The sequence below is a fragment of the Denticeps clupeoides genome, chromosome 3 (assembly GCF_900700375.1).
Source record: "Denticeps clupeoides chromosome 3, fDenClu1.1, whole genome shotgun sequence".
Taxonomy (NCBI): domain Eukaryota; kingdom Metazoa; phylum Chordata; class Actinopteri; order Clupeiformes; family Denticipitidae; genus Denticeps; species Denticeps clupeoides.
Window position 1 is genome coordinate 25649740 of NC_041709.1, and position 23866 is coordinate 25673605.

At 40.9% G+C, this 23866-nt stretch overlaps 1 protein-coding gene across 4 annotated transcripts in view; it reads right to left on the reverse strand.

The window, feature by feature from the left end:
- Positions 1 to 930: 930 nt before the first annotated feature.
- The window catches only part of septin9b (septin 9b), a 53740-nt gene continuing 30804 nt past the window's right edge, over positions 931 to 23866 (reverse strand). For all 4 annotated transcript variants that reach the window (XM_028973073.1, XM_028973074.1, XM_028973075.1 and 1 more), the window contains 9 exons: positions 17801 to 17980; positions 12877 to 13005; positions 12627 to 12708; positions 10195 to 10332; positions 6332 to 6449; positions 4429 to 4524; positions 4254 to 4350; positions 2273 to 2324; positions 931 to 2186 (listed from right to left, as the gene is read on the reverse strand). In XM_028973073.1, coding sequence (XP_028828906.1) covers positions 2021 to 2186; positions 2273 to 2324; positions 4254 to 4350; positions 4429 to 4524; positions 6332 to 6449; positions 10195 to 10332; positions 12627 to 12708; positions 12877 to 13005; positions 17801 to 17980 — 1058 coding nt within the window. In that variant the 3' untranslated portion in view covers positions 931 to 2020. The remainder of the gene's footprint in view (positions 2187 to 2272; positions 2325 to 4253; positions 4351 to 4428; positions 4525 to 6331; positions 6450 to 10194; positions 10333 to 12626; positions 12709 to 12876; positions 13006 to 17800; positions 17981 to 23866) is intronic.

Here is a 23866-nt window from a genome sequence, read left to right on the forward strand (position 1 = left end):
AATTCTGCTAGTTGCATGATTTGAATAATACAAGTCTTTAATATACGTCTAGTGACACCTAGTGACTTTGAGGTTGAAGTTTATTGTCATATGTACAAAGTACAGCGTACAAAACCTCTCCCACGTAGACAGAACATAGAACATGGTACATGAAAGACATAGAAGACAAAGTGCAGCAGCAATAAATAATAAGTCACAGAAGGGTGAATATATATAAGTTGCATATGAAAGTGATTGTGCATAATTTAAGTGACAGTGCATACTATGTGTTGCATAGCCTGATGGCACTTGGTAGAAACTGTTCCTGAATCGTGATGTGCGTGTGTGAATGGTCCTGAGTCTCTTGCCTGATGGCAGGAAAGTAAAAAGTGACAGTGCAGGATGGCTGGGGTCCTTAGGATGCTCTTTGTTTTCCTGAGACAGCGCGTGGTGTAAATGTCCGTTATTGCTGGGAGTGGTGTGCCTGTGACCCTCTGGGCTGTTTTCACCACCCTCTGCAGAGTTTTCTTGTCCTGAGCAGTACAACTGCTGTACCAGGACGCGATACTGCCCGTGAGGATGGACTCCACAGCGCACCTGTAGAAGCTGGTGAGGACAGAGGTGGATACCCCAGCCTTCTTTAGGCGTCTGAGGAAGTGGAGTTGTGACTCCTGTCACAGTGACTCCAGAATGTAGTGATTTAATTTATTCAGTAAGAATGTAGAAATAGAGAAGGTTTAACTCCACTGCTCAAGTGTGATTTTATAGTTTTTATAAACCTGGCTTCTAAACAGCTTTATTAATGTGTGGGCGTTGAAATATACATGCATGTCAGAAACTGCTGTTTGTTGTGCATCATAAGGAATGGAACTTAAAACCTCTGATCTACATTTATAAATTCATTTCTGAAAAAGAATGTTAATTCCAGAGAAAGCATAAAAATAGACTTAGTTACCAACAAAATATCAATCTTTATTTCTTTGAAATAGCATATTAAAGATGTATCTCATGCTATCCTTGAATCAGAGTAAAGACCGCATAAGGAGGACTGTACATTAAAACACCAGAAACTGGTTCTTTCCTTTCATACTTTAAAGAGTTCTGGTTGAAGTGGGAAAATATGCTTTTTCTAAACAGTGTTAAACATGATATTAAGTGTTGTGATGAGTGCTGGATGAGTGCTGTTGATGTGGGAAGAATCGTAACTTGTCAGATGATAACGATATTCTGTAATAATGACCTACAGAACATGTAACCAGGAGGGTATTTTAGTTACCAAATTAAACAGAAAAGCACAACGTGTTTAAATGCAATGTACACCTAATATCATAAATATCAATTTCATTATAAAATCAATTATTTTGAACACAAAGAACATTTATTTGGTATAGAAGTAAAAGACAGAGGACACAAAGGATGAACAGTCCAATAAGTGTCATCCTGGTCCTCAAAACAACCGTACATGGAACACTGATGCAAGATGATTGATGATGGATGAGAAATAAAAAAAAAAAAAAAAAAGGAACCACCGTGGGGGAGGATAACATGTCCCATATCTTCACGAAACACTTCACAGTACACTACAATTAAAGAGGCTCCGCCCTGACTGTTCACACGGGTCCTGAAACACTATAAAAGGGCTGACGTGCCATTAAAACACTTTCAACGCTGGCCTCATTCTTTACCCTCGGCAAGAGACACGCATCTTTTGCCAGCACTAGCCAATCCAGAAAGTCTCTGTAAACACAACAATAACAGCAACAACAAAAACGTATTTGCAGCGGCATCGAAATATTTCTCCCTGGTCACTGTTCGGCACTGAGATAGTTTACAAATCTTGGCTATATTAAACAATAAGGAATAAGATGCAAGGTTCTGAGAACGAGGCGAGAACGTTGTATGGACAATGTACAACTTTGTTAAAACCACAAGCATTCTGCTAAAAACTGCTGATCAGTGGTGGCCGTTCCACACGGTTGTCAAAAGGGCCACAGGAAGTCTGAGGTTGGATGTGCATAGATGCTGGGAGAGGGGCAGACATCTATATCTCGTGAGAAAGGACCTCTGGAACACCATTGCTCTGCAGGATAGACTGCTCGCCCTCGGCCTGTCCGTTGGGATGCGCGTTGCTTTCGTTCAGCCGCCGCACGCGGTACACCTCATAGTGGATGCTGCTGGTGATGTCCTTTATGTTCTGCATGTGGGTCCTAAAGAGGAAGACCATTCAGAATGGAAAAGCTGTTCCACGTGGATTAAGAACATTGCACGTGTGCAGAAGAGCCAAGTCACCCACCTGATGAGCAGGTCCCTTAAGCAGGCAAACTCACAGTGAGTGGTGTTCTCCACTGTGAAGACAAAAGAGCAGACCTTAAGAACATGACTTCATATGACCGACACTTACTGTTCTGGCATGTTCAACAGATCAAACCAAGTAGTTTCCATTCAGAAACGAGCATAAATAAAAACACACACAGACCTTTTCCACTTTAACATTTACATTTACAGCATTTATCAGACGCCCTTATCCAGAGCGACTTAAAATCAGTAGTTACAGGGACAGTCCCCCCCTGGAGACACTTAGGGTTAAGTGTCTTGCTCAGGGACACAATGGTAGTAAGTGGGATTTGAACCTGGGTCTTCTGGTTCATAGGCGAGTGTGTTACCCACTAGGCTAGTACCACCCTATATAAGGATCTTTAAAAGAAATATAATTATTTGAAATGTCTTGGCTTCATGATTTAAGATTTTTTTGTTAACATTTGTTTAAATGATTTTTTTCCATATTGTTCTCTCAGTGCATATATTCTAAGTTGATTCCAGCTAAACATTTGCAAAATTTACCAGATGCCCTAATCAACAGCGACATGAAACCAGTAGTTAGAGGGACAGTCCCCCTGCAGGTCCTGCTCTGGGACATAATGGTAGTAAGTGGGGTTTGAACCTGGGTCTTCTGAATCCAATTCAATTTCAACATCCAAGGGTGGTTATTCATTTGCAAGACCTCCTGCAGCTCCTGATATAGAGATCTGCTGATTTGAGCCTCTGAAGGGTGACACTAGGTGGCAGGGTGACAGACTCAAGTTTTATAACAGGGTTAAACAAATTCCCCATGACAATTCTGCCATGCGCTGAGGAGGGGAACATATGTATGAATTATAGATGATGTCAGGTTCACGTAATGCTTCATATGACCGCGGACGCGTCGAAATCCTGGTGCAGGAAATTAAATTCTACTCAAGCGCTGAAGAGGGAGCCCAGGGTGCCATCTACACACAATGGGTGTTTTAACAGCACACTGGGTTTGAGTTGCGCTTTATCTATTAACACCGCTGGAGCACTTACACACGCACACACATCCCACAATAGAAGTTAATTAATTCAGCACCTCTTCAAACAGAGAGGTGACAATTCAAATTCATGCGCACGGAACAGCACACAATGATTAGCAAACAAGATGAAGTTGTAGCAGCATCTGTGAGGGCGAACAACGAGATGCCGTCATAATTAACATAATTAACTCCTGTTGCCAGAGTTCTGCCCGAAACAAGTCAAATGAGGAAAAAATAAATCTGAAAAGGGCTTTAAGATCCTAGATATTACATTAACACTGGGCTAATATTTACTGCAGCAGTTGCATCTCCCAATCTGTTAGATTAATTTCTTTAAAACAAGTGAGAAAAATGAAAAACACTTTTGCGGAGGGATAACATTGATGGCTAGTTAATCTAATATGTCAATCTAGAGGCTTTGCATGACAATATCAATAACCCTCTGCAAGTTATACAAGAGTTTGCCTATTTTATATGTATGGAAAAGACTATGTACAGATAATGATCTCATTCTTGATACATGAAAAGTGCTGAAACACAAACACACTGGGAGAAGTAAAATTGTACTGCACACAGTGTAGACTTTGCAACTCTACGCGGTGGTTGGACTGCCAGCGACCAGCGACTGCTACATTCCTCTCTCCCATTCCACCCAGTCTCTTGTTTATTCTTCCCACTGCCTGTGTGCGGACTACGCAACTTGCCCACCAGGTGAGACCAAGATGCCCCTCCACTACAGCTGAAAAACAACAATACTGCAAATTTGCACTTGCACTGAGCATCAGAAATCATATGATTATTAATAATAGCACAGACTGAGAGAGCAACTGCTGGATGAGTTAAGACTTTGGTGACCTTCGCCTTTGGTTCACTGAAGAAACCTGCAGCTTCATTAATATTCACTTTCGAATATCGGAGGCCGTTCCTGTGCACATGTCTGGATACCTTCTATGGTGCCCCATTTTGTTTTCCTGCCTAGAAGCCTCTTCCCGTTGACCTGGTATTCCAGATCACTCCCCACCACAGCGAAAGGGATCATCTCCTGAAAGGACATCATCGAGTTACTGACAGCAATGTACACAGGGAAGCAAATAACACTGGATCATCCCCAACCACTTACCCGGATCTTCTCATTGATCAACCGATCTTCCGCATCCTCATCAAACTCCTTCTGAGGGTACACGTCAATCCCATTGGTGCGCAGGTCTTCCCGGATCTGTCCAGGCAAACAATTCTTTACCATGTGCAGATCATCTCTGTTTAATCAGTGCATAAACTTGAGAGTTCAGCCTCGGTTATGCAGGAGATGTGGTTCAGCCCAGAAGAATAACACCCCACCCCCTGCCAAATGCAAAATTTAGCACCGCTAAGGTCAGGCAAAATTAATGAGGGTGACGAGGGGACAAGGTCATTCTCTACCGAAGGATGTGGAAGTGAGCAGCCAACATAACAAGGGGTCATCTAGGCAAAGCCTGCAGGGCTCGTGGTAGAATATGGTTCATGGTGTAAACACTGATAGAGCAAGCGTGACTGCAATGACTCAGAGCTCACAGACCTGAACAAATATGCCCAGTGACGTGCTCGCTCTCCACAATTTCCTGAAAAACGATGGCAGGGCGAGGGAGAGGGAATTAGAGAAGCACGTCCATTACGAGTGGACAGACAGATTTATGCTCGCTGTAAAACTGAGATGAATGGCCGGCTTGTGTAATGACCACTGTCATGGCGTCCACAAAAAAGGAGTCTCTTGTACCTCTATGTTTAGCGGCTACGATGTCTTGTGGCCTTCACTTAAGGTAAATAAACTCCAGAGCTCTTCTATGGCCACACTGAGCCAAAGAAAACCAACTGGAGCCAAACTTTAGGGCTCAGAGTTCAAATTTAGGCCTCCACAAGCACCAGGGCAACCTCACATCCAGGGTTTGATGGGTGCTTAGTTTGTGCCATCTGTTGCCAGGAACAACAGAGGACACAACAAACTCATCCCTGGTTACCAGGTCACAAATCACCAAAAGAAGCCAAGCAAAACAGTCTGCTGGGCTGCGTTCCCTGCTGCTGTCATTGTTTGTGTGCTCCCATTGGCTGCAGGTGAGAACTGGGGGTGGGTGTCTTTCCTAGTCTGGATCAAAGTTATGGCTTACCAAACACTCAAATCAAAACCAGAATTTGAATTAAAAAAAAAAAAAAAAGTGTTGACCTGAACTAAATTTAACATGCTTACCTGAACACAACTAAGAAAATAAAAAATAAAAGCAAACAAGGCAAAACATTTATTACATAACTTCAAGTGTGACATTTCATAGTCCTGTATCTTCAGATATGATCTGTAATGTAAAAAATGGGAGACCCAAACATGAGTAGGGACATCCAAACTTTTGACTGGTAGTGTATTTTGGTAGTAAATTTGGCTTATGTAGTATTGGAAGTTGAGGTCACTTGATTTTCAGGAAAACACCGTGATTATCTTGAGTAAAAAATATATATATATTAGATGTTTTGCATATAAAAAGGTTACTTCCGTAGTGAAGTTTCAGCATGCAGAATATTAACATTTTTAATTGTAACTTTTCTATTGTAACAATTTCATGAAGGAAATACAAGAGCCGAATTTGGACAAGGATGGAGCAAAACCAAAAAAATTGTAGCCTTCACCTTGGCCACCAGTGAAAAATATTATTCTTTGTTTCTCCTTGGCAATTACAAGGTAGTCGAGTTAAAGGGTAGCGTACTTGAGGGCACGGAGGACTTCAAACAGCTGTATATCCAGATGTTCCTGCATTTGTTTTATTCTCTCTTGGCAGGCACTTGCACCTACCAGCGTGTTCATGACCTCTGTGTACAGACAAAAAAATCTCACCGCTGACTGTGAAAAGGCTAATTGGAAGGAGACGTGATCCTTTTTACGTGTATGAACTGCAGCCATTAAAAAAAAAAATTACAATTCTGAAGGGTTTATCTGACAATCTCACGTTTCAGGAGGAATTCTGGCTTTGAGTGTTCTGATTGATTTCTTGGTTTATTACCTTCTGCTTAAAGAAGTCTCTCTCTTCCAGGGTGAGGGTGTCTGCCTTTGCAATGACCGGGACGATGTTGACCACCTTGCTGAGGTGCCTCATGAACTCCACGTCAATCGGCCTCAGACTGAAACCAGAAACAAAACAAAAATGTTTTTAATACGTTCAGGCAACTCCTGATTATCTTACATGACCGTAAACACTACTACATCAAGGAGAAAACTACTGCCGCCATGACAGAGCTTTGTGTAGTGCTCAGTTTCAACCACTAGAGGACAATAACCAACCGTTATCTCAGCCTCGCCTGAGCTGTAAACACAAACAAACAAAGAAAAAAATATGTACGCTCCAAATTCAACAGGACTGATGTTCTAGGTAAAGAGGAAAAAATGGTCAACGCCTTGTTTTTCTTTTTTGGTTTCTTGGCAAGGCCTCCTCTAATAGCTGTTATTTTTCCACCATTCTCCTTCCAATTAGCCTTGGAAGCCCAGGTATCAAAGTTCAAGGCTGTAAATGGCCTCAAAACAATGAACAAAATCGAGGGTGGCAATAAATAACAATACTTACTTTGGCAAATAAAAATCAAATGGCAGACACACACAAGCAAGGGACCAACATGGAACTGCTGCAATGAGGTCACATACCCAATGGCTACAAAAATGAGGTCACTTTTGGTCCTCAGCTGTGAGTGAGTGTGTGTGACGTGCACACACACACAAAAAAAAAAAAAAAAAAAAAAAAAAAAAAAAAACATGAACTCTTGCTGCAGAACATGTGACAGCAACCTGAACACATTTAATGCTTTGATGCATATGGATCTTTAAAAAGCTCACACGCATGCTGCTAAAACAAGCTTAGGAACTAGAGTATGTAAATGAAGGTGAGTAATCGATGATAATCCAACTGTCATGTCACATTGTCAGTCAGCGGTGCACAGATATATGCTTTGCTTACACACTGCCTGTCCGAGTCACCACTGGATTTATCAAAGCAAATTGGTAAAAGCCCCTTCCATTGGATAATTAGTGCAGGGACATTTATGTTATTTAGCCCTAACTGATGAAGTGAGTAGCTGGTTATTCCAACAGGGCATATTCCAAGATGACAACGTCAGGACTCATAAGGCTCAAAGAGCTCAAAGAAAGGTTCAGGGAGCATGAGACGTCATTTTCAAACATAGATTAGCCACCACATTGTCCAGGCCTAGACCCCAATTGAGTCTTTGGGATGTGCTGGAGAAGAATTTGCATAGCAGTCCGACTGTCCAACCATCTCTACAAGATCGTGGTGAAAAATGAATGCAACTCCAGATGGGAAAAAAGTTGTGACATTGCAAAAATGTAACAAAAGATTTGAATGCATGCCATAATCAATGCTGACTGCGGTCCAAAAAATATTAGAGCGTATAACTCTTTTGAGCAGTTAGGGCAGAGGATTATGTATGTTTTATATAAATCAGATGACTCCAAACCTTCCATTTTCAGTTTATAGTAAGGCAAACATTGAACAATGTTTCATAATAATTAGTTGATTATAATTTTTGATATACATATTCACACAAAGTACAAGACTACTAGTGTAACATAATATTATTTTATCATCATGTTAATTCTGCATAAGGGCTTCATGGCCTCATTTCAGGCGAAAAAAATAAGCATGGCTTTGGCACATCAGCATATCAGCATAATTGGTAACAGACGGCAGTGGAATCCTTTTATGAGGAATATGAAATCTGGACCTGCAGGAAAAGAAGGACGACCAACTGGTTTTAGGCCAGTTTTTCCTCACAGTAAACTCTGCTTGAAAAGGTGAATCAGAGGTTTGAACTCAGACGTGTGCATTGTGCTGTTAGACCCCTGCAGACAGGACAGGATGTCCAGAGATTGCACTGCTTAAAACATGGGAATTATTACTTTATATTAGTTAAAATATCTATGTTTCTATTTAATTCATGCTTGGACGATCAAAATCTCCCAACATTTATCCAAATAGAAAGATGTAGGTGCAAATAAAAAGACAAAACACTGAATTGATTTGACACTTGTGGTACCCAATAAGATTATTCTAGAAGAACATTTCCCTCCTGGGGGACGTTCACTAATAAGTATGTCTTCAGATTCACAGAAATAAACAGTAAATTGTCTGAACTAATTATGACTTCACGTTCAGCAAACAATAGTGAATAAAAGTGAAAAAGGCACAAATTAAACTACTGAATGTAATTCAGTGCCACAAATGTGTATTAGCCTACATATTTGTGTGTTAGCCTAGTGGGTAACACACTTGCTTATGAACCAGAAGACCCGGGTTCAAACCCCACTTACTACCATTGTGTCCCTGAGCAAGACACTTAACCCTGAGTGTCTCCAGGGGGGGTACTGTCCCTGTAACTACTGATTGTAAGTCACTCTGATAAATGTAAGTTGCGTCTGATAAATGCTATAAATGTCAAATGGGGAAAAAAAAAAAAAAAAAAAAAAAAAACATTAATAAGAACTGGATTGCTTAGGACATATTTGCAACAAGATATGAACATCCAAATTCAGTCAACACTGAGCTCAAGATCTGGTCTTCTCCCTTCCTCCTGCATTTCCCTTCATTTTATTTTCCTTGTAATACCCTTTATTATGGCGCTGTCAGCAGATATCACACGCGACCTCAGGACCAAACCAGACATGCAGACAGTTTATCTGCACTTTTCCTCAGGAACACGTACATTTGGGAAGATTGTGGTGAAAATATCTACAACCTACAATACCTACATTTAATACATTAAAAGTAATAAATGTAAATACATACTATATGACATGTTTGATGTAGGTGTTTGTTTTAAGGGAAATAATGTTTCCATGGCCACAAACACAGCCAATTTCTTACATGCTTATGGTCATATACAATTTCGAACAAAACTGAGTACACCACTCACATTTTTGTAAATATTTTATTATATTTTATCTTGGGACAACACTGAAGATGTGACACTTCGATATAATGTAATGTCAGTGTCCAGCTAGTATAAAAGTGTACATTTCTGTCCACTCAAAACAACTAGACACACAGACATTAATGATTTAACTTCTGTCAACAACAGAGAGTACACCAATTCATGGGAAATCTCTTCCACTTCTCCATTAGGCCATTAGAGGAAGAAAGAGATAGAGTGGAGTCAAAAATGCTGACGGGACATGGTCACGATGAGTCACGTGAAATAGTGCCATTACGTGCATGTGGAACAATTAGTATGTTAACGTCAAAAATGCTAACAGGGTATGTGGCCACAAGCTGGTGGATGTTAGAGATCATGTGCTCCTCCACCTTCCATTTGTGGATTGCCCACAGATGCTCAGTAGGGTTCAGGTCTGGATGCTCAGCCAGTTCAGCACCTTCAGTTTCTTTAGTAAGGCAGTGGTGGTCTTGGAGGCATGTTGGGGGTCTGTATCATGTTGGAATACTGCCCTGCTGCACAGCTTCCTGTTCTGCTTCATCACAGTACTTGTTCAGCACCCAAACCATGATAACCAAACCCACTGTAAGCACCCGGTAGTCGGCACACACGCTCGACTCCATTGGAACCAAATACATTTATCTTGGTCTCATCAGACCTGTTCTGCAACATTTTCAGCATTTATCAGCAACTTCTCAGATTTCAAGAAGAGATGGTGCTCGTCTAGAACGGCTGCAAAAAGCTCACACATATTTATGACCACTTACATGATAATAACGAACAAAATTAGTGATGCACATCAGTCAACATCACACATCCACACTAGGCAAGATAGAATAATGAGATTCATATGGACGTAAGTGACAGTTTGATCTAACCTTGTGTGTGAATGTAATTTTTCAAAGTGAAAAGGGGGGCAGGGTCTCACCAGTGGCCAGTGGGCGGGATGAAGTATATGCAGCAGTGCACTCTGGAGTCTGGGATGCGCTTCTTCCTGTTGATGTTGAGCTCCTCTTGCAGATACTGCTCATACTGGTTATTGATGAACGTCATGATGGGCTGCCAGCTGTGGAGATACAATAGAATGAATATGAATAAAGATAAAATGGAAAGAAATTACACTATAACTCAGAATAGCCTCCCTTCCACATGATCTCCATAGAGTAGGCATGTTGAAACTTTTGACTAGTTTTTACATCCACTGTGGGGACCCCTGACTAGTGTTATAGTTAAGACCACCTAAACTGAGACAAAGACATTCCCAAGACCAGAGGGTACCAAGATACCAAGACCAAGACACTGCCGAGACTTGAGAGTACCGAGACACACTAAAGCAAGACCAAGACCAAAAAAAGACTAGGGCTAGAATCGACATCACATTACTCAGATGAACTACAGGGAAAAAGGGCTTTGCTGTAAAGTGTCATTACTCATTAAAATTCACGCTGATGTCATCTCATCAATTATATTGTCTATATTTTTCTCATATAAAATCTCCCAGATGTCATAGTTTCAATGACTGATGAAAAATAATATTGACTGCAATCCTCTCCTATAACCGTTACACACCTCATGATGTAGAGGACACAGCTTATCATTATTTCTGCTCTTGCACATAGACACGAGATTCTAATCAGCTGGACTCACTTTCTGTGCATACTGAAAGATAACCATGAATCTTACTTTGCATGGTGCTTTCTCTCCAGATGCCTGGTGAATGCAGACGTTTTCCCAGCTGTCTCAGTCAAGGTTGTTCTACAAAATCGGCATACAGCCAGGCACAAATGGCCAATAGAAAACCGTGCATGCAAACCAAAAACTAATAATAATTTTGCTCATGCTTGTGATGCCGGCCATGTCAAAAACTGACTTTGCAGACATTTCTGAACATTTCTATGCCAACTTTGTTCTGATGCAAAGTGTACGAGTGGTCTGGATTTGCCCAGACCACTCTGTCCTGTTCAGGCACAAACAATCTTAAAATTAGCTGTTGGAGGACCATGCTATGCTAAATATGACCATATTTCATAAAACATTATTTTATTTTTACTGTTATGATGCAAAGTGTACGATGTGTCCACTGAGAAAATGTTACAATGTAATGTTTTTAAAATAGATTCATCTGACTGGTTGCATTTGAATGTAGGCAGGTAATAAATAATGAAACTGTTCTGTGAGGATGCACTGTTTTCCCATGACAAGACTAGACAAAAGTGTCCAAGACCGAGACAGAGACCACAAAAATTTACTTTACTTTATTTAGCAGACACTTTTATCCAAAGTGACTTACAAGAGGAAGACACAAGCAATTCTCGTTTGATTTCTATAGAATATTGAGTTTACAAACTAAGAGCCCTGATAAGGCTCAACTTGTCAATGAAGAGCATGCTCAGAGATTGTTAGGTGCTAGACGAAGAAAAATTATAATGTATTTATACATTTTTGTATTGTTTGTGCAATGTGTATGCATGTGCGTGTGTAAGTGTTAGATTTGTCTATAATACTTTTTGAACAAGAGGGTTTTCACCTGCTTCTTAAAAGTGGTGATAGTCTCGGCTACTCGTGTGGAGGAGGGCAGGTTGTTCCACCAGCCAGGGACAACAACGGAGAACAGAGATGATTGGAATCGGAGACCCCGTGAAGAAGGAATTTTTAGTCTCAAAATTGTCTCAAGAACTACATCACTACCACTGATGGCAGAGTCCAAAGGGAGAATAAGTTGGTCACTGTAAATTAAACAGGAGTGGTTTATGGTGATTATAACTGGGGCTTCAAAAGGTTAATTGATGCCATTTTAATTGGAGAAATTTCAACTTCTAGCTTGTGAAAAATGTAAAGCGGTATTCAAGTGTAAAATATAGACCCCATTCTTTTAGAGCAATTTTAGGAGAATACAGGAGAATTAGGTGGTTCTGGACCATTCTTTGTTGTACACTTGAAATTAAATGTCATACACTTGAAGCTGAATGCCCGCTGTTAAACGTTTCTGGACAGCAGCATCTAGAAAAATGATTGGCTGCTTGCTTGGGAGTGAGGAGATAGGTCAGCCATCTCAAGACCTTAGTGCTTCCACTGGGGCCTAAAGGGGCTCACAGTGTGAAGTGAGGCTCATTTGCTAAATGTTCAAAATTCATGAATAAAGACAATTGTTTGGTGTTTGCTGATTTTGCTTTTGGCAGATATATTCAGGAATACAGCCAACTAGCATTCTTTGGGTGGGTTGGGCATGTTCCACTGTCTCTGTGCTCATATATCACATTGGCACCTGAACTAAAATGAAGCCTCTAGGGTCTTTACTCTGTAGTACAGGTCTGCTTTCATAAGGCTAATTTGCATCTGTGGAGGGAGCAGAAAACTCACCAGTTCTCATTGTTGATCTGGTCACCAAAGCCAGGGGTGTCAATCACAGTCAGCTTCATCCTCACTCCCTTCTCCTCAATGTCTGGGCGCCAAGGGCATAATGAAAGTGGTGGTTAGGCAACGAATCAACAAGTTAAGAGAAACCTCAGAAATGCAAGTTGTGTTTGTCATTCTGCAGGCACTTTCAGATGTTCCAGGTTCTGAAGGTAAAACATTTCAACAAACCATGCCGTTAAAACACAGCCCTTACCATGACTGATGGACTTGATCTCGATGGTCTTTGGGATCCGGTCCTCCTCAACAGGCAGAGCTGACCGGCGGCTCACCTTGGACTTGAAAAGGGTGTTCATCAGTGTGGATTTGCCCAGACCACTCTGTCCTGTTCAGGCACAAACAATCTTAAAATTAGCTGTTGGAGGACCATGCTATGTTCAATATGACCATATTTCATAAAACATTATTTTATTTTTATTAATTTGTCATTGCTTCACCTTTGAACCTGTATATAATATATGAACACAATGTTGCTTGGTGGAAATACAGAATCTGTACACAGATGTTAGAACTTGTGTAAGTCCTGCAAAATGGGTCGATGTATAAATGTTGCCAGGTCTGCCCACCTCAACAAGACAGTAAAACAGGCTGTTTGTCTCAAGAGCAGCTGCAGGAATGTCACATGGAGGCAAAAAAGCCTGAAATAATAAAACTAAACTAAACATTCATTTGTAAGAACTTATAATTGAGAGCTCGGACATTTGGGAGGGACTCAGAGTACAACCACTGCTTCCTCCACAGTTGAGGTGGTTTGGGCATTTGGTCAGGATGCCTCCTGGACGCCTCCCTGGGGAGGTGTTTCGGGCATGTCCTGTCGGCAGGAGGTCGAACCAGGACTCGCTGGAGAAATTATATCTCCAGTCTGGTCTGGGGATACCTTGGGGTCCTGCCGGATGAGCTGGTGGAGGTGGCAGGGGAGAGGGCTGTCTGGGATTCCCTACTTGGAAAGCTGCCCCCGCGACCCAGACCTGGAAAAGCGGAGGAAGACGAGGACGAGGCACACTACCTGAAAACAATTACGTACTCTAGTTGTTTTAGTCCTGGTTTGAATTATTAAGAAAAGGAGGGAGGGGTCAAAGTGTGGTAGGGACAGTCAAACCCATTGAGACACGCTGTTAATAATGTGGCATAATAAGATATTCTTCCATAAAGGAAGAAATGTTGTTAACCCACCAGTTTCATTAATGCATTATCTAACTGGGTTCCACCAGGAACTGAATGAACAACAATACACATACAGGCCTACACAATAGCAATTTCAATTCAATAGCAAACATGAAGAAAACTCCACTCTCTAAATATGTTCTTCAGTCCAGTTATAGAGAGCCTGCTTCTAACTGCAGAACCCATGTGGTCTACATTGCACATGGAGATGGAACCACTTCTTTCTGTGTTGCACACAAGCTAACACAGCACTTAACATCACTGTGCATCAAGCACAAGAGAGCAGATGGAGGGTCAGGCCAGTTTGTAAACTGGCCACAGATGGACTGATTGGTCCTAAGGGGACACAGTGGGAGAACCACACAGTCCTCCTCACCATGGACATCCATCACCAAGCCCTGACAAAGGGCAGCTGGACTTCATTCCGCTAATTTTGCTGCCTGGCTTACTGTGGGCTAGACCACGGCACTTGCCAATGACCCCTTCTGTGTGTGCTTACATTGGGGTCCAGCCAAAGATTTAGCATCAGTACGTCTATTTCTGAGACCCCAGTAGACTCCTGTTAAATGGCTGATCAATGACCTTCTCCATGCAGGTCGAGATTGTGAATCGATTACACCCCTTTACAGAGAGATGGCCGCAAATGGAATTCTTCAGCTCAGACAAGGGACAAAAAAAAGAAAAGTGCACATGCAGGTGTCCTGAAATCTGCCCAAACCACCTGGGCAGATGATGACCGTTCATTATTGTCTGGTGAGGATGACTTCATTCCCAAGAGGGCTTTGAAGTCCTACACAGAGCAGCAAATGTGCAATGAGAAGAAATCACTGAAAACACAGAGTCTGTCTCTTTAGAGAGTAACATTCCTCAACATTAGCGACCCTTAAATGTTGAGAAAATGCCAAATTTGAATATCAGTAGAAAAGATAGTTTTCTGATTAGTATTTTCATGTTCCAAATGCATAGATATATTGGCACATTTTGCTACATATTGGCCAATATGTTTCTCATTCGCAACTAAAGTCTAGTCTCTTCAGGATAGTTTTAGGAAATGTTGAGTCCTAAAATGTTTGATTTTGCAGCATCATTTTCAAAAAGTATAATATAAAACTTAACACAAATAAGTGTCTTATCTGTGTGCATGTTGCTCTTCAGCTTATGTTGCTGCATTATTTATATTCTGATCTCTGGCGGCAGGCCTATGAATAAAAATGTTTAGCTTACATTTTTCATATATAAGTAATGTGTAGTAGGTGCGTCTGCCATGTGGGGACCACAAGAGCAGCATCTAAATCACGATAACATAGCCTTAATAATAAATGGCTCTTCCTTCTGGTCTCTTATATATGCATATGCATGCATAGTAACAGAAGTAACATTTTCAGCAGAACCTTGGTAGTGAAAGCAACCACTTTATACTATGATTGGTGCTTATTGGTCAAAGTTTCAAAAAGTGAAAGTGATTGTCATTGTGAAACACTGCAGCACAGCACCCTGTGACACAACGGAATGTGTTCTTTGCTTTTTTTTTTCACCTTAGTGACAAAAGGATGTATGTTCGTCAAAATTGCAAGGCTTTAGGAAATACAACATTGCAAAAACCTGCAGGGACAGATACACCAATCTACAGTGTCACTAACCAATGGCTGTGGCATATTTTCATCTGTGGCATAATTTATTTTGCACAGTCTGAATGTTTACCTAGTTAGTTGCCAGACCCAGAATGACAGTAGTCGCCCCAGCTACATTAGAGGACAATTAGAGAAAGAGCTGTGCAGGATAAAAAGTTATTCATAATTCAGATTTTTTTTTTCATTTAGAGCTGTTAAAATAACTTTTAACAAATCTGCATTTTATTTACTTCCTATGTAAGTAACTATGTGGGGTCTTACGAATCATCTGAATCCGCCATTATGCAGAACCTTTAACAATGAAAAGTTGCCAAACTGAACAGTTGAGAAAAACAAAGCCATTTGTAGTAATTTCACATTTAATATGGTGTCTGCATGTCACTGTATTTAAATAAACCAGATCATCTCCTAGTCACTCCCTGTCTGAGCCTCTTTCCCACATTTGTCTATTTTAAATATGCATTATAGTCAGCTTTAGTCTTAAAAAAATCATCCCCATTAATTCATTGTGGTAGGTGATTGACCAGTGCAGTCTTTTAAATCAACTGACAGGACTAGTTTTAAATGCAGTGGTCTCCTCCAAAAGGAGGCTTGTAAGGCAAACATGTCTTGGTTTGCTCTGAGCTCACAAAGCTGAATAATTAGCGAAGATTACGAGACATGAAAGAAACGTCAGCCTGGGGACAGTACCAACCCAACCACCGTGAACCTGACCTTAATGACAGTAAACAGCAGTAACACATTTCCAAATAAAGGCATTTTCTCCCAGGCTAAAGATGAGAACCGCTTTTGATGGAACACGTTCTCACTGAGAGGCCTAAATTCCCTCATAATCAATTCCCTCACTGACAAGTCATGCCTCATAAATCGTAACAAGCACTGGGCAGGTTTCATACTTATTCAGACTAAACAGGTAATACCATGCAAGGACTAAAAAGGTTTTACTTCGCTGCTCTAATCTTGCCAAGAAAAATGAAAGTGATCTACTGTGCACTGTAATCGTCCACCACCCTCCCCGTAACCCTCATGTGCCATCATGCAATTAAAGTGCTGAATAAATGTGTACTTTTTATTTCGATAATAGCCACCATCTCGAGTTCTCACAGAAACATGCAGGCTGGAGGAATAGAGGTTTCCACACATATGCTGATTATGTGAAACAGCACCCACTTGTGCAAAAGCTACTTCATTTTGCATAGCTTCAACACACAAAAAAAGAGACGATGATGCCACCTCAAGCAATAATTGCAGTTATTGTAGTTCATGCTTTAACTGCACATAACAGCCTTGACCATCCTGAAGACAACTTCAAGAGTTATGGATTTCTACCAAGATAAATGATCCAGACTAGGGTTTCTTGGCCGAATTCCTATGTAATCCTGGTCCTGAAGCTTCCAACCATCACTTTTTCCAAGGGTGTAGGTTTGATTTGAAAAGTGGTGGGGATATAAATTTGAGGTCTGAGAAAATGTAGAAATTTGTCCTTGTACAACACAGAACTTTCTTCATAGTAGTGTTTGAGTCAGTTACAGATAATGAGAACTATGGGAAGTTATATCACCAAGATTTAGATTTAGAAGTTCTAGTGTTGTTTGTGTAAAATGACGCATGGCCCTACACACTGGAAGAGCTACCAACACCAACAAATAATGAGAGGATATAATTTGGCAGGGGAAATTAGAACCTGAAGTTTGGTTAAGTCCCACCCCCTTGATAGATGTAGCAATCAAGCTTTACTACTGAGGGGCAGTGGTAGCCTAGTGATTAAGGAAGCTGCCCCGGAAAGTTGCCGGTTCGAATCCCGATCCACCAAGGTGCCACTGAGCAAAGCACCGTCCCCACACCCTATCAGGGCTGCCCACTGCTCACTAAGGGTGATGGTTAAATGCAGAGGACACATTTCGTTGTGTCACTGTGCCCTGTGATGCAGTGTATCACAATCACTTTCACCATCATATCAGTCAGAGGCCTTCTAAAGGAAACCTTCATATTTCATGACAATAGTTTCATTGAACAAAAAGTTCAATGAAATGGATAAGAGTTGTCTTCATTAAAAATTTCCTGATTTCAAATAAAAATTTTATTTGTCACATACTATATGATATGCAGTGAAATGCTTTCACACAAGGTTTAGTTTAAAAGACAATCCATAATTTGACAGATTTATTTTAGTTCTTGCAAATCGACAATATTCTGATAGCATAATTGGTTTTTCCCTGCCTAGGAATGACATAGGATTGGATGGAGGCTGTTTTAGGGTGGGGCTTTTTGTAGATTTGCATAATTCTCACTTTACCTTTTACACAAGGTATTTTGTCGACTCACCCACAACCATGATGTTGAACTCGAAGCCCTGTTTCATGGCCTTCCTCCGCATCTGCTCCAAGATGGCGTCGATGCCCACATAGCTGAAGTCAGTGCCAGGCTTGTCGCCCCGGGGCGCAGTCGCGGGTGCCTTAGGCAAGTCTGACATTGTGCCGTAGAAGCTTGTTATGACCTCAGGCCCTGGTGATGCAGAGGACATGCAAAAGGGTCACACATTTGGACATTTTTGCTAGAGGAATGACATTTACAGCATTTGGTAGAAGCCAAACTCCCAACACAGTCTTCATAGTAGTGTTTGGGTCAGTTACAGATAATGAAAACTATGGGAAGCTACTCCCATAGTTCCCAATACAAATACATATTCCACTCACAGCAACATCTGCACTCGGCTTTTGTGAAACTGTGCACCACTGAGCAGCTGGGCCTCAGATCACTCACGCAAAAAAAAAAAAAATACCCGGCAAGCTCCGTTCTAGCCACACAGAGGCAGACCGTGTTACCATGGACCCCACGCTGTGCCGGCAACTTCAAACAAGGCAAACGGAACTCGCACTCGTGCAGCCTGTCCTAACACGACTTAATTAGCATTCAGGAATTACCTGAAAAGGATGGTGAGGTATGCAGAATGGAGAAGAAGAAACCTGTCAGTGAACAGTCAGATGTCCGAGACTTGTATGAGGGCAGACACACACACACACAAAATGCACATGGGGATGGGTGCACGTATATATATTTCCAAATGCATAAAACAGACCATCACTACGGTTGTGATCAGCAAGCATGGCAGGCAGGCATGGGCACATCTTGGAAGTTAGCAATGCGGAAGCTGCTGGGACATGTGGAGAAGGGAACAGAACCTGGACCACGTCATCAATCGCTTAAGAGCTTCCTTAACCCCCAACCTGTATGTGTGGTTTTTTTTTTCATACTTTTAAACGCTGCACACAACAAGTCTTACACCCCTTGGTTAGTGACATTTCCTGTCACTGACACACACACACGCAAACGTCCTGTGCAGAGCATTGCATTCAAAGGAAAAAAAAAAACCTGCTGATAACAGTTCTGTTCAGAGGCCAGAATTGTCATGTCTAGACATCTGTAAGCATTAACATGTGTAGTATTACAAATAACGTACGGTATATGATTATGTGTGTTTAAAGAAATGTTTTGAAAAATGAAACAGAGTTAGTAAAATCTCCTGTAAACTTGGCAAAATGTCACTAATGCCCTCACCCCCCTCGGAAAATCTGTAAAGTCTGAACCTGGCCTGACAGTTTAATTGCAATGTGTTTGACATCTATACATTGTAAAATCATAGCAGGACTGTATACACTATACGGTATTAACAAAAATATGTAATGAATTGAAAAACAACATTATTATAACCGGGTCACGCAAACAAAAATAAACTGTAGTCACTGCTTAGTCTCTGCCGCCAGATTGTAGTAAATTCACGCAGAACTGCCAAAACTATCCACCATCTGCATCATACTGATTCCCCATAATTTCCCATTATTTCACATTCAAAACCACCCAATCTGGCAACAACATGCCAACCTGATCATCCATTCATGTCAGTGATGTTTTTGTTAATTTTTCTTGCTGGTATTAAGTCAGACTTCTCAGTGTGTAATTATTAAAAAAATAAATATGTTATTGTTCCATGGTGTGCATTGTGTGTGGCCACAATTTGAGTGCCAGTAGGGTTTGGTTGGGTATTCTAATAAACTGTTTGGGTGTATAAATAAGTTTCCCCACTCATTAAAAAAAAAAAAGTTTGTGGTTCATTTTTGCAATTATAAAAGCAAAATAGAACCAACTCTGAGTTGCAATTAAAAAAAAAAAAAAAAAAAACACAGCTAAAAAGTTTGAAAAGAGTGCACTGTCAGTGTTGAGATCTAGCTCTGAGTGACCAGATTTAAATTGTGCTTCATTAATAAAGACTTTTATCCCCCCACATAGACAGCTGGTACGACCATGAAAGAGTTTACAACAGATTTCCCACCAAAGAACTGTGGACCTCTTCACCGTGCTTGTCACTTAATCCTGGGAACGGAGCTCGTAATGATCCACGCTCTCACAGGCTGGGCTTAGGGGACACAGCGTAGTAAAGTCTTCTGTCTTTTATATACACATACACAGTTACTGGTGCATTAACAGTTCTTCTCTTGTGTATCTCATGAAATGGCTGTGGGAACAAAATGTTTTGTACTGGCTCTAACCAACAATTTTGGGGAAAAAAAAAAAAAAAGCGAAAGAACGACTACGTCCTTCAGACACCACAAGATTGATGAGGTCTGCCATTCCATACAAGAACCTTGGCAAAAACTTCCTGAGTTTATTCAAAGAAAAGAAAAAAGAAAAGCCAATCTACGCTGAAGCTAATCAATCAATAAACCTCATAATCAGGGTATCAAATTTTCCACTGTACTCCTCTGCAGTACTCTGTTATTTTGAATCGTTAACCAAACATTTATGTCTGAATGTCAATCACACATGAAGTCTATACCAAGGTCCGGATTAAACCGCATGTTTCTCAACAGTGTAAATCCAGTCAAACAGTCTTGAGGGTCAGTTACAGTCAAGGCATGAATGCTTATTAGTAGGGGTATTAAGTCCCGTCCCCCCCCCATCACCCCAAATATTCCACGTACTGTCTAAAAAAAAAAACCGTCATTCGAAGATGTGAATTTGTTCCAAATTCAGTTTTTTTGTCCCCCAAACCTAGCTAACAGGATGACTAAGTGGAGTAAAACTGCAGTTTTGCAGTTCTCTCATCCAAATAGCTGAATCAACTGACATGGTTTAGTAGTGTAATGCAATAATTTCATGGACAATGCACCCTTGTTAATGCACTCCAACCCAAAAGCATTTTCCCCCCCTGTTGAACCCAGAAACTATTTTACGCTAAGGTCAACAAACTCACAATTTAGCAAATTAATACTTTGATCTCAATAACAAACAGTGCAAAACCCCTACAGCTGACTAACATTCAAACAATCCCATATTGCATGGTATAATGTCATTTTTTCAGTAGCAGCTATAAATGATTTGGGTTCATTGTGAGAAGGAAAAGCCTGAAGCATCAGTGGACTATGGAACATTTGAACATTGTTCAACACGAACTTAAACCAGCACTCCAGGAGCAATCAAACCAAGAGTCCAATATAACCACATCATTCAACAGTGGTCACTGCTCTGTCAAAAAAATGATTGTACAAACAAAAGATTTCAGAAATGTCTGTGAGGGACCTTATAACCAATCTAGAATGGCTCTCAGTTGGCAGTAAATTCGATGTCAAATGGACTTAAATGGAAGCATCGTTGTTACCAGCAGGCACATGTTGAGCATTTTTGGTTTCCTGGTGATGAAGATCAGCAGGACACACAGCAGCCCGCCACCCTCAGGTACGGTGCATGCAGCTGCTGTACGTCACATTATCAAATACCAGCAGTCGAGTGATAAGAGGGAAAGATAAAAGATAGCGGATGGAGCAGGTAGGAGAGGGTGAATGAAGGGTTTACAGGATGTCGTAAGGGTGGAATTTGACATGGTTCCTCTTCTGTCATCAGAACCAGACACTTCTAAGAGACTTAGGTGAAGGAAGTGGGACAAAAAACAAAGTGCAGTTCCCCTTTCAGGGTAGACTCAACACACCACAGATATTAAAAGCATCTGATTAGCAATGGCCACATGTCAAAACCTAAAATTCACATCAATACAGTTTTCAATAAATCCAACATCTGCAGGTCTCCAGGCACACAAAATGTCAAAAACCAAGTAAAACCACAATATAAAGTCTTTCAGGCACATTTGACCAAATTACTCCACAGCCAAAAATGAGGCAAATTATAACTTTTTCCACATGATGTCTACAGATGTTACAGATGAACATGATCAAATGCCGTTCACAATGGTCTCATGGTATTCCAGGATGTACCTGAACATACTCAAAATGCCAATACAGGCCAGAACTAATCGTGGCATCAATCTGCAAATTTGCTGAATCAAGCACAATGAGAGCAACATGACCTCAAGAGTAGTGATGGCAAAGCAGGAATCTGATTATTGTGATTGACAAGCGTCTAGTTTGAGAACTATCCATCACCATGGATTAAAATGGTCTAGAAGGTAGATACAAATGCATTGATTTTGAACATCTGGTGGTTGCACCAGACCAGAAACTTACACTTGTTAACAAAAATTCCTGCTACTGCATATTTGAACGAAGGGGATGTGTTGAACTGCCCAATAAAAGAGAAGACAGCAAAATGCTCGTGACTGCATGTCTGTGGTTTTGTGCAAAACAGGCACACTTTTGAAAGGCTTGTGTCTGTTGTACAGGAAACCAAGAGTCTACAACAGAGGAGAGAACTCGAGAAGAGCTTTTCAGCCTCAGAAATTCTTTCCCAGGACTCCCTAATGGCCGCTCAGAGAAAGAATACCCACAGTTCAGGTGGACACATGATAAACGGCAGGACCATAAAAACCCAACATTAATCTATGTTCAGCCATCGAGACACTTGAATGCTGCAACTGTAGCCCAAAAACAATTCCTCGAGTCACATTTATCATGTTCTGCCCTGCGAGGCTCCATCGTGCTAATCTCCACAAGAAACTCCCTTTTACCAACGTTAAACCCCAAAACAGCTGACTTCCTGTTCGCAGTTTACTCAGAGTGGAGGACCCAACCTCCCCTAACAACGCAGACCCAAATACCACAGGAGAGAAAGGGAAACATGGGGCAAGAAGCCCAAGGAAAATCATTCATTCCATGCGCCACATGTAATTTTCCCCTGCAACGCTTGTGCCGAGCCGTGAGGAGTGGGAATGCTGTCAGCACGATGGACCTGCAGGATGTGGGTTCTGGACGGACCACCACCACCAAGCCTTCAGACGCTGAGAATGTTTCATGAAAAGATTCTGCCAGACCAAGTGACACGTCTGCAGATGTTCAAATTGTGGGTGGTGTGCATCAGTTTCTCTAATGATCATATGAAGGCCCAGATAACTCAGATTACAGTCTGCAAGGAACGTCGGTAAAATGGATTGATTGATTAAACTAAAAAACTGTGCAATTTTAAAAATGTAAAAAAAACAACAACCAAAAAAAAAAACCCAAATGGAATGACAAACACCGATTATCTTACAATCATAAATAGTACACAGACTAATTTGTGTGTGAAACCCACACTAAAATATAAAAAGCAAATATAAAAAGTATTTTGTCAGTAAACTAACAAATACATTTAAGACTGAAATGTCTTTTTTAATGCTAAAATCTATTTCAAAATATGTCTTATTCTTACATAATGTTACTTACAAGTAACATTATGACTTGTGTTTTAATTACATGCGAGTTTTGGGGGAAAAAAAATCTTTATAAACTAGGCTCTGTTTTCAAACAATCACTAAGCACAGCGCTACGCACTAAACATGGGGCTTGTTCACTACAGTAAGGTCAAAGGCATTTACATAAAGAAAGAGAATCTAATTTGTATGTGAGGAATTGGTGTGCTCGAGGATGCTCAATAACCATAGCTGTAATCATAAGACTCCTCCTCCTCAGAGTCACAGAAATAATTATACGCAAATTATTCTTTGACATAATTCCGGAGGACACCTTTGACTTAAACAAGCCCCACACTTAGCGTCACTAACTCAGCTGTTATTTGCAAATGAGTAAAAACATTTAAATGAAAAAGAAACATGCAAATCGGGTTTGCATTCAGGCATTCAGCTATCAGGAAACATTCCAGATGATTAATCTAGACTCAGTGGTATTCCCGTGGGTTTAGTTCAAACCATGATTATGTTGTTAGTCATCTCAGGTATCCATGGAATTGAAGCCAGTATTCCAGGCCTCAAACAAAATGTTATTTAAATGCACATATTGCATAGACAAAACAGAATGAATCCCAGCATTTTTAATCTGATAGATATGCTTCAAGCATGTTCAGACTGGGAATATAAACTGGGACAACCACTTCTTCCGGCAGCCGTGCTGGGACCATGTGGCCTTCACCTCCACAGTAAGCCGGTATCAGAACACCCTGTTGGCTCCG